The sequence below is a fragment of the Cervus elaphus genome, chromosome 19 (genome assembly GCF_910594005.1).
Source record: "Cervus elaphus chromosome 19, mCerEla1.1, whole genome shotgun sequence".
Taxonomy (NCBI): domain Eukaryota; kingdom Metazoa; phylum Chordata; class Mammalia; order Artiodactyla; family Cervidae; genus Cervus; species Cervus elaphus.
The window spans coordinates 64,459,483-64,476,858 of record NC_057833.1 but is presented as its reverse complement, the minus strand read 5'-3'; the positions used below and the strand labels follow the sequence as shown (position 1 = coordinate 64,476,858).

Genomic DNA, 17,376 nt, shown 5'->3' with positions numbered 1-17,376 from the left:
CTTCCTGCAGACAGCGACCGAGTCCTTTAGGTCACCGGCCCCAGTGTGCGCCCTCATAGGAAGCCTCACAGACAATGAAGGAAGGCCTGAGTGAACACCTGCTTCGGCCTTCAAACTTCACAGTGTTTACTGTCATTTTCTTACAACAGTGGACGTTGATAAATGCTGTGTGACTCACTTTAAGAATCTGGTGTACTTCTTAAGAGGCGTGTTGATTATGCTTTATTTAAATAAGTACAACTAATAAAATATGGTGCTCTTCAAGTTATATAAATAATCCAACCTACATACATTTAGTTTCCATAAAATAATTACTGTGACAGCCAGTGATAAGTACTATAAAGAAAAACTAGGCAGAATTTAAGGAATGGAAAATGATGGAGTGGTGTTTGTTATATAAAGTAAAATGGTCATGCAACAGAGATGAGTAATATTATCATGTGAAATATTTGGACGTTTAAATACAAAAAGCTAATGATCAACAGGGACCTACTATAAAGCACAGAGAAGCCTACTCAGTATTCTGTAATAACATGTAGAAGAAAAGAATCAGAAGAAGAATGGATATATGTATAACCGAACCACTTAGCTGCAGACCTGAAACTAATACAGCATTGTAATCAGCTGTACTCCAATATTAAAATTAAATTTAAAAACATAAATACAAAAAGCGAGAGTCTACCCTTATGGCGAGGATCATAATTGTACCCGTTTGAATCATGAGAACTGAATCTGGCCATCCCATTTTCAGAGCAATTTCAGAGCCAAAAAGTTTACTTCAGACAGATCTTTTCCCAACACTTTGGTGAGTAAAATAATGGGTCACCTGTACCCTGTTCCTTTTGCTTAATTCAGGCATAGCTCCTAAAACAAGCACAAGCAGTCTGGAACAAGAACTCAACGCTGGATTTTTAAAATTAGTGATAGGCACGCTGAAAACACTGGTTTGGGTGATAGCGTTTGTGATGCATCACATAAAGGCTGTTTTTGATCCTCATTGGAAGTTTTAAACTCATTCTCAAACAGAGGCATCTTGGGTGAAGAGAGTGAGGCGTTTGGGTGCTGCAGCTTTCCATAAGGTGATGGAAGAGGTGGTGTTTAGAATGAAGAACGGATCGGAGGTGCACCCATGTTCACTTCTATCGTCATACTGAAAGGGACTTTGGTGCTGGCTCGAGGGTCACGTCCAGTGTGGCCACCTTGGGGAGACACTCCTCGAAGTCTGGTCTGAGGGCTTGTGTAGGGAGGCGTGGCTTGACCACTTTCCCCGTGAACCTGAGCAGGACGTCAGGTGGGGGGTTGTGTGGCCGGGGGAGGGCCGGGCCCCAGCAGGGACCCTCCTGCGTCCAGCTGTCCGTGTGACCGCCTGTCCGGGTGTTTCCCTTGCAGATGATCCAGTCCCTCAAGGCAGTGATCGAGAACGCAGACGCCGTGTATGAAAAGATTGTACACTGCCAGAAGGCAGGTGAGTGAGAATCTGTTTCTTTCGTTTAAAGTTTTTGTAGCATCATCTATTTTACCCCTAAGCCATTTCATCTTTTTGATACTATATTTAAAAGAAATCAGATATAAAAAGTGTTTTTTCATGGCTAAAGAAAATACTAATTCCTTGGTTCTCAAGGAATTCCTTGGTTCCTTGGTTCTGCATAACAGACTTACATGGAATGTGTGTGGGGGTGGAGCGTGGGGGGAGCATTTAAAACATATTGACATGGTCTGGGGCATGGCTTAAGGGTCCATAACCGTTAAAGGTTCCCAAGCATTCCTAACCTGCAGCTCAGATTGAGACCCCGAGCGTTCATCTGTTCCTCCTGCGTGTTCCCTGAGCGGCCACCCCCATGAGCCATGACTTCATAGCAGACGCAGGACAGGGGAGACTCCTGAGCAGGGAGTTACCCAGTTACCGCCTCTTGAAACTGTTAATGCACCGGCATTTCCACATGCTGATGGATTCTTCCATTTCACAACCAAATGTTACGCTGGATTATAAAATTCTGCTTACATAAACAACCATCTCATTAGTTTTAGCTATGATAAAACCCAAAAGGTCAAGTGTTCTGCATTAGTATACGAATAGGCAAAATGGACTTCTTTCAATTTTCAAATTTTAAGTGTCAATATGGAGAGTATTCATAATTCATAAATAAGGAAACTGTCCTTAATTTCATGGGGGTTTTAGTTGCTGTTCTTTCAAATCAAGAGACCGTGACTATTACCTGGCCTTAAAAAAAAGTCATCTCTTATCTCAGAAATGAACTCGTTTATAATAGATTAAAGGCAAAGATACGTGGAACAATTTCTCTTTTGGTGTTTTTGAAGAATATGCACATTAGACAAAAGTCCTCAACTTGTTAGCAAAGTATTGTTATATTAGCAAAGTAGTCTTTCTACATCTAGTCCTTTGTGAAACACAACCACAACTAGAGCAAGTAACAACAATTACCATATAATAATTACCATTTTTATCATGTTACTACCCTCCATAAAAATCATCAAATCTAAAGTTCTGACCAAACTTCTAAGTTCCTATGCATGGTCATTGCTGACTGGCCCACTTACTTTGCCAATATTATATATAAAAATTATTAATTCAATCATCTGTTCATCTAATAAATATGTTTTGAACTTGTACTGTGCATAGGGTACTTGTAAGACCTATTACATACCAAAATATTAAAAAATAGGCAAGATTTTTGTTTTCTAGAACCTTCAGATCAAACAGGAAGTATGCAAGTAAGCACGCACAGTCAAACAGATACAGTCCTTGGCGTGTGTGACTTGGGGCCCTGGACTTGGCTGGGGTGGCTGTGGGTATTAGTGGAATACCCACTAATGGAAAATGATGGAGTGGTGTTTGTTATATAAAGTAAAATGGTCATGCAACAGAGATGAGTAATATTAGTGGAATACTAATACACCAGGGTATTAGTGACCCTGGTGTATTAGTGGAAGGGGAGACACTGAGCTTTCAGTGGCGGTCACGGTGGCTGAGTGCGGAGGACCACTGAGCGCAGGCCCTGTTGGAAGGAGCAGGTCCGGGGTCGTTGGTCCAGCTGGGCTCTGTCGCCTCCCCTCCACTGTGTTTCCACGCAGACTCCAAGAGGCAGGGCCTCTGCTCCCTCCTGTCAGCCTGTCCCCGTCTCCCTGGAGAGCTTTCCTGATTCCAGGGCTTGGGTCATGGACCTGTTTCGTTCAGCCCCTCAGACGTGTCTGGTTCGGCCGACGAGCTTCTTGAGTCACTGCGTCTTCTGCTAACGTGTCCTGTCTTCCGAACGGGGCGGTGACCTCCTGCGCGCCAGGTTTGCAGGCCGGGTGACTCTCTGTTTCACCCATGACATCTAATATCTGTGCGGCAGAGTCGCTCAGAGAGAAACTGGCTAAATGTGACTTGGCTTTTATGAAGTATTGGATTCTATAAAATGCATGTGCTGCTATGAGAGTTGTAGACTGTTAGCATCTAAAACTGCATTTACTGGGGAAAAAGGAGCTGGTTATTCATTTAACAATTTGAGTTATTGGCATTTCTTTGCAGCTTTGTTGGCTTATGACATTTGATGATGTCTGGCATCGTGCAGCTTTATATCGTTTTTCTGTTTGATTTCAGTAAGGGATATATTTGCTCGTATTTAAAAAGCTGAGGAGTCTTGCCTGTTGAGGGTTTTGCTTTGGGTGGGGGTGCAGATAACCACTGTAATGTTCTGAGCTGCTCTGGGTTGAAAGCCCTTCAGAGTCACGTCCGATCGTCACTCGGTTTCACAATTACTGCCGGCCGCCTACACAGCCCTTCTGTTATCCCAAGTGCTTATTTTAGAGCCTCGGAAGCTTTGTTTCTCGTGTTTATAGTTATCGTAAGGCAGATCATTCTTAGTCATCTGAAGAGTTGCTAGTCAGTATTGGGCTCAAAAACATTTGCATAAGATTTTACTTTTGGTAAGTAATTATTCTTCTGCTTGCAGAGCTTTAATCTTGCAATGAGAAACAGAAGAAACAGGTCCCCAAAGTGCTAGAAGGGAGGATTGTTCTAGAAGTATTCCAGACTTTTAAACACAGATTTCTATTCTTACTATATAAACCTTCGTGTAAATATGTAAGTGAGAATAAAGAGTTGCACACCCACCTCTCATTCCATGTTAAAAACTGCACCCAGTTTGGACAGGTTCAGACTCCCCACTGTGTAACTGATGTTTCGGAGCTAGAAATGTCTCTCCTGATGCCGTCGTTGGGAATAGGGACTGAGGCCGAGGAACCGTGGGAAGGGAAGACCTGCAGCCAGCATTGGGCCGGAGACCTGCATGCCAAGCAGTGACCCAGAGGAGCCAAGGGAGCTGGTGGGGACAGCCAGGCGGCGACCACCAGGGCTCCTGAAGAGCCCGCTCTTCAAGGAAGAGAGTATGGCAGCGAGGACGTTTAGAGGATTTAAAGTGAAAGTGAAGTCGCTCAGTCGTGTCTGACTCTTTGCGACCTCATGGACTATAGCCTACCAGGCTCCTCCATCCATGGAATTCTCCAGGCAAGAGTCCTGGAGTGGGTTGCCATTTCCTTCTCCAGAGGATCTTCCCCAACCAGCGATCGAACCTGGGTCTCTTGCATTGCAAGCAGATGCTTTTACCACCTGAACCACGAGGATTAAAAAGAAATCTTAATAAGAAAACTATGTTCCTAAGAATGTGGAAGATCCAGTGAAGAGGCAAAGAGTGAGTGTGAAAGTCGCTCAGTTGTGTCTGATTCTTTGTGACCCCATCGACTGTACAGTCCCTGGAATTCTCCAGGCCAGAGTACTGAAGTGGGTATCCTTTCCCTTCTCCAGGGGATCTTCTCAACCCAGGGATCGAACCCAGGTCTCCCGCATTGCAGGTAGATTCTCTACCAGCTGAGCCACCAGGGAAGCCCAAAAATCCTGGGGTGGGTAGCCTATCCCTTCTCCAGTGGAGGCAAAGAGGACAATGCACCTGCTAAAAGATGCACCTGGGATGAAGGATGCAGGAAGTGAGAAGGCAGGCGTCAAGTGTAGCCATGAAACCCTTGACCCTAGAAAGCGGGGAGAAGCGCCCTTCTGAGATAATGCAGAGCTGCACTATGTAGGTGCCTTGTGGAGGGGAGGGGTGTCTTCCCCTGAAAAGGGGGGACACCAGCCCTGGGGAGGGCCAGAAGGAGGGGCCAGGGCAGGCAGGATGTGGAGCGTTTTCTCAGAGCCAGAGGCACCAGCAGCAGAGGCTGACTGAACGTTTGAATCACGGGGAGGGATGTGGGCTGTGTGAGTCCTGGCCGCCATGGAGTGCAGGACGGGTCTGAGTTGAGTAACAGCACACATCCTCCTCGTCTAGCAAGGGCTGTTCTCCCAGGAAGCAGCCAAGTGGGGGGTGTGGGTTAGGGACAAGCCTCCAGAGGGGACAGCGCTGTCAGAGTCCCCCAAGGTCTTTCTAAAAGCCTGTAAAAGCTGACAAAAGATTGACCAGACTCTTCCAGGAGAAACATCTTTTCCTCTTTCTAATATCTAGCTCTTTCTCTCCTTCAGTGGCTCCAAACCTGGCAGCCTGTGTTTGAATTTTAATTTTCTGTTTAGTCAGTTGAATCGATCTGTTTCATTAAAAAAATAGGAAGATGATCTAGAAGGAAGCCCAGCCTGCTCTGCTTCAGTGCACTGGATGTTTTTATCGGGTGAATTTAAATGGAAAATCATTTGTTCTCTGGAAAGAAAAAAGAAATCAATGACAAACTTCCTGTTCAGGATGGTGAATTAACACATGTGTTTAATCTCTGCCCCATTCTGAGCCTCATTAAAATGACAGTAGGGTTTTCTTTCTTTTCTTTTTTTAAAAAAACTTATAAGGACAAAGAAAAGGGGGGCAACAAAATTTTGGAAACTGAAAACCAGAGAACTGGCTCAGCTGAGCCTCCCCGAGAAAGCTGAGCCTGAAGCTGGTGGTGGCAGGGGGAGCCAGCCTGCAGTGTGGCTTCCGTGCCTTTGTGAGTTGGGAACGAGGTGGGGATAAGAGAGGACAGTTGTTGGAAAGCTGGATCCAGAAGCGATTAGATCCCAGTTGGCGGGGACGCCCCGTGTCCTGTCCACCCTGACGGTAGGGGAGGCTGAAAACAGCCAAATTCTCCTCCTTCATCTGAGCAGGTGGTGATGCCTGCTTCTCCCAGGCATTAATAGGTGATGCTTGGGAGAAAAGTCTCAACAGCATAAGCATGTTGCTTAGAATTACAGGGGGACTGCCCTCCTGTTCTGGTGGTTAAGGGTCCACCTGCCGGCGCAGGGGACTCGGGTTCAGCCCCTGGTCTGGGATGACTCCACGTGCCCCCGGGCAGCTAAGCCCACGGGCCACGACTGTGGGCATGTGGCAGAACTGTGAGTGTGTGTGCGCGCCCCGGAGCCCGAGAGCCACGCTCCTGAGGCCACGGCCCGCGCGCTCCAGGACACCAGAGGCCCCGGCAATGAGGAGCCACACACCGCCAACAGAGAGAGGTCCCCGCTCGTGCAGCTCGAGAAAAGCGTCATCACAATGAAGATCCAGCACAGCCAAAAATAAATGAACAAAATTAAAAAGAAGAAACATGGGCCTAAGCGCTCCAAAAGGACGCTCACTCAGCTAAAGGGGCTGAACGTGACTTCGTCTGGAGAGGGGACGGGGGACCACCCTCTGCTCTTTAAACAGCATGCGTGCATATGTCTAACAAGCATTAAGTCACTACTCAGGTTTAATTGAGTTTGCTAAATCTACGAAGGAGGAAAGGAGAGCGGGAGGGGCGGGAGCTGTGGCCAGAGTCCCTGACCTCGGTGGTCCTGGAACAGGCGTGGCCACCCCCCAGGCTTGGGAACGGGGGTGAGGCAGGCTTTGCCCCCGGGAAGCCCAGTGCAGAGGTGGGGTCCGCGCCTGCTGGGCAAGAGCCTGGCTCCTCGTCTGGTGGGACAGTCAGTTCCCTGCTGCCTGGGGATGTCTGTCAGGAAGAGGGCGACAGAGCTCCAAGTGAAAGAAAGCCCGGGACCCGCCCTCCCCCCGACCTGTTCAGGGGGTCCTCTGCTGGCAGGGGTGCAGTCACACGGAGTACAGTGGAGCGGAAGGCAGCTCGGAAGTAACAGAAGCTTTCTTCACCCTTCATTTCCATCCATTTAATGGACATTTTCCTGTAATGGGTTCTGCACCATCCCTGCTTCCTTAAATGTGGCTCCCAAAAGTCATCTGAACTTTTGATGACCCAGGGTCATCTTGAGAAGCATCTATTATTTGCAGTGGCTGATGCAGCCGTATCCCCAAGAGCCTTAAGTTCTGGGGGGGAGCCCTTAACCTGCGTGCTGGGGCTTCCCGCTGTGCCTGTTAGGACCCCATTCCCAGGGGTCCTGGCTCAGTTCCAGCTTTCCTCCCGCCTTCGCTCCCCACTGCTCCTGTAACTCCCGCTGCGTCTCCCCCGGCCCGCCTGACTCTTGTGCTCTTCCTGATTTGCCGCCTCTGCCCTGCTGGCCTCTCTCCTGTGGCCTGTGATAGATCCGTCTTACCTCGAGGCAGAGAGCACCCGACTGCACGGTCTGGGGTGAGCAGGCAGGACGCCCGGCAGACCCCCGTGAGCAGGACGGGGTTGCTCAGAGCCCTCTGTTGATCTGCAGACTCCTTGGAGTTCAGTGTGCTCGTAGGAGCCGGGGTTTCCGGAGAAGTGACCGGTCACCGTCCATCATTTGCTCTGCTCACATCCTTGGCTCACCCAACACAGCACGCGTACAATCGTCTGTACAGGTCATCCTGGAAACTTCACGGGTGTTCTGTTAACAGGGTCCCATAAGGGAAGCCCAGGAGCCTGGGACTCCCGTCTCAGTCTGTGTCAGGCGGTTTCCTAGCCCTGGTTCACGGGGAGTGGGAGGGTGGTCCCTGGGGAGCGGGAGGCCCGGGTCCTGGGCCCATGTGCCGTGTCCTGCTGTGTGCTGCGGGCTCAGTCACTCAACTTCTCTGGCTCCCTTTCCTCCTCCTAAGTGACAGTCTGCTTCCCTGGTGGCCCCAGGGCTTCTGAGATGCAGCGACCTCAGGTCAGTTGTGGAATGCCCTGATCACAGGCACTTAGGGGAGGAGACCGACAGGTGAGCCCCGCTGGGACACAGCTACATGACTGCAGCCCATTGGCGTGCTTCCAGGGGCAGCGCGTGCCTGACTCGGAAGGCGCAGAGTGAGCACTCCGAAGGTGAGGCACGGAAACCCTTAATGCCTAGCAGCCTTCCTCTCCTGCAGGAAGATGCTGTCCAAGCACTTTAATTAACTGGCAGTCGGTGGCTTCCCTGCTGGCTTAGCTGGTAAAGAATCCACCGCAATGTGGGACACCTGGGTTCCATCTCTGGGTCGGGAAGGTCCCCTGGAGAAGGGAAGGCTACCCACTCCAGTATTCTGGCCTGGAGAATTCCTTGGACTGTATAGTCCATGGGTTGGAAAAGAGTTGGACACAACTGAGCGACCTTCACTTCACAGTGAAACCACAGGCGCCAAGAAGTCGTGAGGACTCTGGGAGCCCAGAGCTCAGCCTGCAGTTGAGCCGGGAGGATGGCTCCTCTGGGAGCAAGGCTGATGGACGGGGAAATCCAGGGTGACTCTATCTGCAGGGGCAGTCGGGCCCAGGTCAGCAGAGGCCGAGACGCTGACGGGTGTGGGAGCGACAGGCCGGAGGAGACACCAATCTAGAAGGTTTAACCGAACGTCCACATACACGAAGCACCCTGATGGGCTGTACCGCATGGGAAGAGTTCTTATGGCAATGGCGAGGAGCACAGTGCAAAAAAACCAGAAACTGAGAAAAAACGCCGGCGAAACGTTACCCAGAGGCTGAAGTCTCTGATACACGAGGAACTCCTAAAGTCTGTCAGAAAAAGGCCAGCAATCACGATGTTTGTGTTCTCTGCAAAGAACAGGAATTCAGAAGACTCTAGAATGAAATGAAGATGTCCAGGCGCACCCGTAAACCATGAACACATGTGGCCGGCGGATGGACAGTTTGGAACACAGCGTCTAAACCCGGCCTTCTCAAAGCGGAAGTCGAGTAGTTGGCGATGGAAAATAAAGAAGCAGAGTAAATACAAGGCTCACAGTGTCCTGCAGTGATGAGTGTTCTGGGATCAGTGAGGCCAGAGGCACAGGGCGGGCCAGGCGGGGTTGGGGGCGGATGGCTCCTTTCAATCAGGTGGTCAGCCCAGACCTCAGGGAAGCAGTGAGCTCAGTGCAGGCCTGACTGCAGGTGGCGAGCAAGCGTTTCAAGCCTCTGGAAGGGGATTGCTTCAGGCAGAGGGGCTGTGAGCCGGGCCGGGGTGGCAGGACCAGGCTGCACTGGCCAGGCTGGTGTCGGGAGGCCGGCCCTGCTCTCAGAGAGGGTGCACCTCCTTGGTCAGGGAGGAGGCGTGGCCGCATCAGACACGTGGGGCGCGGGGAGGGGGTGATGCAGACGCCGGAGGGCCCCCTGGGAGGCTCTTTACCCACCCAGTCCCCCAGACCAGCACTGCGGTTTGACCTGGAGTGGTTGGGGCGATGCTGATGAAGAACGCTCACATGCTGGATACTCTGACGGTCACGCTCACAGGATTTTTTCATGGATCGGACGCAGGGCAGCAGGAAGGGAGGAGGGTGGGCCTAAAGGGTTCTTGGCTGGGTTCTCTTTACCAAGACGGGGAGGACCCTGGGGTAGAGGGCTGGAGGGGGGCGATCAGAGGTTTTAGGCGTGTCAAACTTAACAGGCCTGGTTGACTTCCAAGTCTAAACGTTGGAGAGCGGTCCTGAGTGGATGCAATGAATTTGGAAATCATAAGCGCAGAGGTGGTCTTCCAAGCTAGGAGACCAAGCTCATCGGAGAAGGGACGGTGAAAAGAGGACAGAGCCCCGGTCCTGAGCATGTGGATGTCGGAGACACAGGAGAGCAAGTGTGGGGCATCAGGGCACAGTCAGACGGGGACAGGAGGGCACTGAGCTTCCAGAGGATGAGCTGTTTCAGGGAGACGCCCGTGTTCCTGGCTCAGTGCCAGTCACATCAGAGACCTGAGTCCCAGAACACATAGATCACGACTGAGGGTGGGGCGCCCGGGCCGCTGAGAACTCTCCCGTGGTTAGGGGTGTGATCCCGTCCACACCGATGAGAGCCACCTGGCAGTACATTTCAGAATTACAAACCACGCACACTTTGAGCCAGCAGCTCTTGTTCAGTTTATGCTGTGGAGTTGGTCACATATTTGAGGAAGTACACATGTATAGAGTTTCCTTTGTAACATCGAGAACAGCCTCAACGTTACAACCTAAGTGTTCAGTAGGAGGGTTCTTGTTAAATACATTCGGACAGATCCATGTGATGAGACATTATGCACCCACTTCAAAAAAGTCGTATGTGTATATTTACCTGCATATTTATGTGTGTGTATGCACACACACACCATGTATACACATATATTAGGAAGATGCTATATATACATAAAGGTTTAAAAAAAGCATCAATATATGCGTATGTGTGTATAAATGTACATAGTTTTAAAAGGCAAGGCAGACCGTGTGTGCTATTTGCTGCTGCTGGCGGTGTGGTGGTTTAGTCGCTAAGTCGTGTCCGACTATTGCGACCCCGTGGACTGTAGACCGTCAGGCTCCTCTGTCCATGGGATTCTCCAGGCAAGGATGCTGGAGTGGGCTGGTGCCCTTTGCTAAGGTGTTTTAAAGGGGGGAGCTGGGAGACTGGAGCCCCGAGCGCTGCAGACGGCCCCACCCTCTGGACGAGGCCGTGGGAGACACTCCCGGGTTGTCCAGGGGAGGCGACAAGGAGGCCGGGGACACTCCATGTACCAGTCTATGCTTTTTAAATTATTGCGTCATGTGACTTTTATCTGGTCAAACATAAGAGGGGGAGAAGGAAAGGGAGCGGTGGCAGGGTGGGGTCCCCAGGGGCTCGTGTGGGCCTCCCACCCTGGTGGGGGGTGGGGGGGCTTCCCAGGGCATCCAGGCACGGGGTCCCCGGTGGGGAGGCTCATCTTGGGGGGTCACCGTGGGGAGGGGCCGTCTGGAGGGGCTGCCGTTTGCTCCTCCTCTGAGCCCCTGGCCAAGGTTTAGAGGGCGGCGTGGGGAGGGGCCCCACGGAGGGCTAGAGGGTCAGAGTGATGCCCGCGCCGCCGCACCTGGACCACCGCCCCCCCGGAGCCCTGGCTGCCGCATCCGCTCAGGAATCACCGAGTCCGGCGTCTCCACGCCTCTGTGGCGCCGCGCACGCTGGATGCACCCCGCTTAAGACCCCGGGGCTGGGGGCGCAGGGCGTGGGTTACAAAGACCGCACATCTGAGCAGGTTCTGCATGTGAATCAGGCGGAAAAAGTGATCCCTATTTTGTTCCCAGGGTACTTTGACATTGTGCCCCGAAATCACGTGGTACCTTTAAAACGTGATAAAATGAGGTGCCCGACAGTCTCGTGTTACATGGAATTCCATCTTCCAGGAAGTAGCTCACTGTACCTCATTTGGGAAATTTGAAACGTTAAAGTGATCGATGCATATCTCCCTACCCTACAATCCTGGCTTTTGTTTTCAGCACACACAAAAATATTTCTGCATTGGACCTGTGGGTGATAAAAGAGCTTTTTAGGACAGCAAAGTAAAGTTTTAGGTGAAAAAGTAATCTTTCAGTGTATACATTTGAGATCAATATGTCTGTTGTATTTTTTTAAAATTATAGTTGCTTCTGAAAATTATGAGCCATGCACTACATGGTATATTTTAGATTCAGATCATTTAGATTGGTATAGAAATTCTATCCAGAATGTTTGAAAGGTCATCTGCTTCATATTTGGCATGAATAAATGCCATTTGTTTTCTGCAAAGAGGAAATGCGGGCATGTTTCTGCCTGAGCCTCCCTTTCCTTCAAAGCAAAGCCTATTCTTCATATCTTAGGGTTGTATGTATCATGTATTTTACACTTTTTATTTTTATGACTGCTTGGTTTCCATCTAGGTTTATCCATGATGGGAAGCAGGAAACTTGATAGGAGTGGAAATTTCTCTTCACTCCATTATATGCAGTTGCACTCATATTCTTGGCTAAAGTAATTATGTATCATCTCAGAAGATTTACACTTCTTTATTAATTTTTTGAAAACATGATAATCTATCAGCATTGCATTTCATCTCTTGTCATTAAGCTTTAAGCCCCTCAAAACCAAAATATTTAAATTACAGTGTTTTGAAAGAATAATTGGCAAATTATGTGAAACTAACACCTCCTTCTATAAAAAAAACCTGAGCTGTTTAAATTTTTGAGAGATGATGTGAAAGAAGTAACAAATTTCCAAAATATGGTTTTATACATAAAAATCTATCTATCTTTGCATGGCCATACCAATTTTTAAAATTTAACATTGCAGCTATAATTGGGAAGGTCCCCCGTGGGCCGAGTGAGTGATCTCCTGTTTCATTCACATGGCCTGTGTGCTCCATTCCCTACAGAGCAGAATGAACTGGATTCTTGCAGGATCACTGCCTTTCCATCTGCTTTCTTTCTGCTGTTTGATGCTCCCCTGGTGGTTCAGGGGTAAAGAGTCCGCCTGCAGTGCAGGAGACACAGGTTCAAGCCTTGGTTGGGAAGATTCCCTGGAGAAGGGAGTGGCAACCCGCTCCAGTGTTCTTGCCTGGAGAATCCCATGGACAGAGGGGCCTGGGGGGCTACAGTCCATGTGATCCCAAGAGTCAGACACGACTGAGTGACTAAATCGCTACTACCGCTGCTGTTTGATGACCTGTTCTCAAGTTCATTACCACAAAGGAACATGAGCAGGTTTTCTTCTTGGTTAACATCCTTGAAGAAAAGTAACCCATGGGTTTCTTCTAGGAACCCCAACAAACTTGGGGTCACGGAGTCAGAGGAACCTAACCATAGCGTCTCTGGCACAGAACAGCCGAGGCTCAAAGACAGTCCTCTTGACAAAAGAACTGTCACAGCAGGCCCTGCTGGGTCTTTGCTGGGGATGTGGCTATTCTCTGCGTTTTGGACTTTTACCCGTTTTAGTCCATGTTCCCAAGCACGTCGTTGCATTTGTGTAATATGCCCACAGCCCTCAGACTTCCATGCATTTGAACATACTGTATGTTTTGACTGTTAAATGATGTAGCATGTTGAAATTGTATCACATCATGTTTATCAGAAGACTGTTTACGTAGTTAGTATTGGTGTTCACGTGAAGTGTGCTCAGACTAAACAGAGATTTCCATTTCTTTGACCAGAATTAGCTGTTGTCTCTTGTCTTACCTGCGGGGCAACGTTGAAGTAGAATCAAGGAATCCTGATTCCTTCGCCAGCCTTGTTGAATGGTTGTCCCAAATGTGACCTTCTGCCTTTAAGGAAAACATGGGCAAGAAGAACATGCTTCATCTGATGCCCTTATACTGCCATTTCGTTCAGATCAGACTAGGAAATGGGGCAGAGACATAGGAAACAGATACAGTTGTTAAACAACCAAGCCAGGCAAACAGCTCCCCGTGGCTCTAAAATGCTCAAATTTATGATGAAGATGTGTGGGCATTGTATTTGGAAAATACTTGCTGGGAAATAGAACTTACTCCTGCAAGAAAAACAGCATCTCTTCTTCCTCCCTCAGCATTGTTGGCCTGGTTTCTGTTTTGAGACCTGCATACCGGTCCACGGTGGGAAGCCCGCTTGCCTCTGCTGCTCCCCAAGGCCACCAGGCCATGAAAGCTAAGAACGACCTTCTTTCTATAAGAATATGAGATGGCTTTGGGCTTAAATCTGCTTAGAAACGTTGAAATACTGATTTTGCCGATGGTCGTCACAAAGAAATCTTTAATGAAATTCTACCTATTTTCAGAAGAAGGGAGGCTTTTCTTAACTAGGATTCATTGATAATAGACACGTGTTTTGACGTCAGGAAGCCCCCAGTGTCAGCCCCTTCCATCACAGGCGGAGCAGAGGTTGCACGAAAGCTGTCTTGGTCTTTGTCTCCCCACGGCACCAAGGGGAGCTGCAGCCATGGTCCTCTACCAGGCAAGGAGAGACTGGTTTGGGTGGTTTTGCTGCCCGTCTTCTTATCCTCCTTAGACCCGTAAAGGCTCCACTTAACAGCATTATTACAAGGCTGCCTGCCTGTGAGGGCTGCTTCGGGGCCCCACACCTGTGTAGACAGACCGTCCCTTCCCAGGGTGCAGGGCCTGTCACCCCACAGTGCCAGCAGCCTGGACAGACAAAAGGCACGCTGACAGTTGGTACGCTAGGGGCATGCAGAAACCCACACTTCGTGTCAGTACAGGGGGCTGCGTGCCTGCCCGTGGAGTGGATGGTGTGGTTCGTAAGAAGGCGGGTGCAGAACTAAGCTCCCTCAACTGGCCCAACGACCAGCACACAGGACTTGTTCTTGAAGAAGTAAGGGGGCCCAGGCGCCCTGAAACCCAGCTCATGCCCCAAAGCCCACAGCTGAGCGTCCTGGCTGCTCCCAGGCCCTGTCTTACAGGTCGCCTTTCTTTCATCAGAGTTCAGCATTCTTGTTACTCCACTGAGGACATGGTCAGAACTCCCTTTCTGCCTTGTTATGTAACGAAACTGCTAATGATTTCACGACCAGAATGAGGGCAGTCAGCTGCCAGAGGTGCCATTCACTCTCATTTTCTGTCTAGTCACTAGTGAAAATGCAGACTGGACGTCCTCAACTTTTCAGAAATTTAAGCTTTTCTGGTTGATTATTTTTTTAAATATTGAAAGATGAAACCATCTTTACATTGCCAGTTGCTTGTAATTTATTTTGTAAAGTCTCACATTGTAGTATGCACTCCTTGTATGAATCTTCCTAACATACTATGTTTTCCTCATGCAAAAATCCTAATTTGCAGCTGCACCTACTGAGTTTATTTTGGCATTGATTTTAAAAAAGCAGAAGTTATGCCTTCTCATGTCATTATTTTAATGCTCTTGCCCTCTTTACTACACTAATGCCTCTAAACTCAGCCATTGTATTCCAAAGCAAAGTTATGCAGATTTCTGCATAAAAGGATTGTCAGATAATATAGGCACTAGTTCCCTTACCCGGGCTTGCTTCCCATGCTTCTAGAAGTCTGCAGTTTTTTACAGTGTTCAGCATGTTTAAGTAATGGGTCTTCGTGGGGCTTAACACAGCCGATGGTTAAATGACCTGTACATGGTGTGTGATCAGTATTATTGCCTGCCCAATTAGTGTTAATACTTCAAGCATCAAAAATTACTGTCATTATCCAAATTGATGAGACCTTTTGTACCTCAGTATTATGAATATTGACTACCGAAATAGAGAACTATTATGAAAAGTCCACTTGTTAAAGAAATCCTAGATAATAGTTCAGTTTTACCTCTTCACATAAATATTCCTGCTTCATATTGGAGTTCTTTTTTACATACAAAAAAATGAAACTAGAAAACATTTAAAAAATCTTGTTCAATATAAAATAATTTGGAAATAAATATTTATGTAAGCTGGGCCAGTCATTTAAAAAAAATAGGATCTTGACTCTCGTGTGTCTGTCTGTCTCTCCGCTTACTCCTAACCCCACTGCCTTCAAACTATGACTAAAGAACAAGGAATTCTATCGATAAAATGAAACAACTTTAAAATGAAAACAACTTAGCTTCTTTGTGGTGGGGCAGGGGAAGGTGGTAACTTAGTCTTAAAAGTTTTTACTAATCTGATTTTCATCATCTACTTTAAAACTCTGCTCGTTAGACAAATGGTTTGACTTACAGGAGGAGAAGAGATGCTGCTCCTGTTTCTTTCTTTTTTTTTTTTTGCTCCTGTTTCTTAATAAGATGAGGACTTTTTCACGGGGCTCATGTTTCTTTGCTGAAAATAATTTGGGAAATAGGGAGAAAGGTACTTAGTGTCTAACCCAGACAGGTTTTCTGTACTCACTGTTGATGTGCAGACCTCTTGTGACATGTTAGAACAGATTTCCTGGTCATTTAATATCAAGAGAATAATAAATTTGCATCTTAGATGTGTAATCAGATTTCTTTGTTGTATATGCACTGACCCAGTTCCATGGCATAATCTCATTTCCTTGCGAACTGATTCAGTGCCTATCCCATACGCTCACAGTGTTCTACCTCACTGCATCATTATTGGACACACACAGACATCTCAAGAGTTCATGTTAAGGGCTGGGACTCTTGTTTTAGAGATACTGCATGACAGTTGGGAAACATTAGGCCTTTGGACTCAGACAAACTAGTATTCAAATTTTCCGGTTTTTATAAATGGTGTTTTATTTTTAATTGGAGGATAATTCCTTTACATCCTTGTGTTGGTTCCTGCCATACGTCAGCATGAGTCAACCACAGGAGTACATATACCTGCCCCCTATTGTACCCCCTGCCACCTCCCGGCCCTTCCCAACCCCTCTAGGTTGTCACGGAGCACCAGATTTGGGTTCCCCGCAACATACAGCGAATTCCCACTGGCTATCTGTTTCACTTGTGGTAATATATACATTTCCATGCTACTCGCTCAAATCATCCCACCCACCTCTTCCCTCACTGTGTCCAACGGTTTGGTTTTATGTCTGTGTCACCTTCGCTTCCCTGCAGATAGGATCAGCAGTACCATCTGTAGACTCCATACGTATGCGTTAATGTTTGATATTTGTCTTCCCCTTTCTGACTGCCTTCGCCTTGTGGAACAGGCTCTAGGCTCGTCCACCTCATCAGAACTGACTCACATGTATTCCTTCTTACAGATGAGCAGCATTCCCTTGTGTGTATGTTCCACAGCTTCTTTATCCAGTCACCTGTCGATGGGCATCTAGGTTGCTTCCACGTCCTAGCTACTGTAAACAGTGCTGCAATGTGATGAGCATGGGGGTACCTGTGTCCTTTTTGATTATGGTTTCTTTGGGGTGAATGCCCAGTAATGAGACTGTTGGGTCATATGGTAGTTTTGTTCCTAGTATTTTGAGAAATCTCCATACTGTTCTCCATAGCGGCTGTTTGAACTTACATTCCCACCAGCAGTGCAGAAGTGTTCCCTTTTCTCCACACCCTCTCCAGCATTTATTATTTGTAGTGTTCTTGATGATGCCCATTCTGACCGGTGTGAGGTGATAGCTCATTGTCGTTTGGTTTGCATTTCTCTAATAATAAGCAAAGGTGAGTATCTTTTCCTGCATTTATTAGCCATCTGTCTATCTCCTTTGGAGAAATGTCTGTTTAGGTCTTCTGCCCACTTTTCTACTGGGTTGTTTGGTTTCCTGATATTGAGCTGCTTGTATATTTTGGAGATTAATCCTTTGTCAGTTATTTCATTTGCTATTATTTTCTCCCATTTTGAGGGTGGTCATTTCCTGTTGTTTATAGTTTCCTTTGTTGTGAAATAGCCTTTAAGTTTAATTAGGTCCCATTTGTTTACTTTTGT

The 17,376-nt window shown here is 48.0% G+C and overlaps 1 protein-coding gene across 1 annotated transcript in view; it reads left to right on the top strand.

Annotated features, from left to right (window-relative positions):
• The window catches only part of PLCL2 (phospholipase C like 2), a 213,215-nt gene that overhangs the window by 153,414 nt on the left and 42,425 nt on the right, over positions 1-17,376 (top strand). Inside the window, exon 5 of the mRNA XM_043875245.1 lies at positions 1,390-1,465. Coding sequence (XP_043731180.1) covers positions 1,390-1,465 — 76 coding nt within the window. The remainder of the gene's footprint in view (positions 1-1,389; positions 1,466-17,376) is intronic.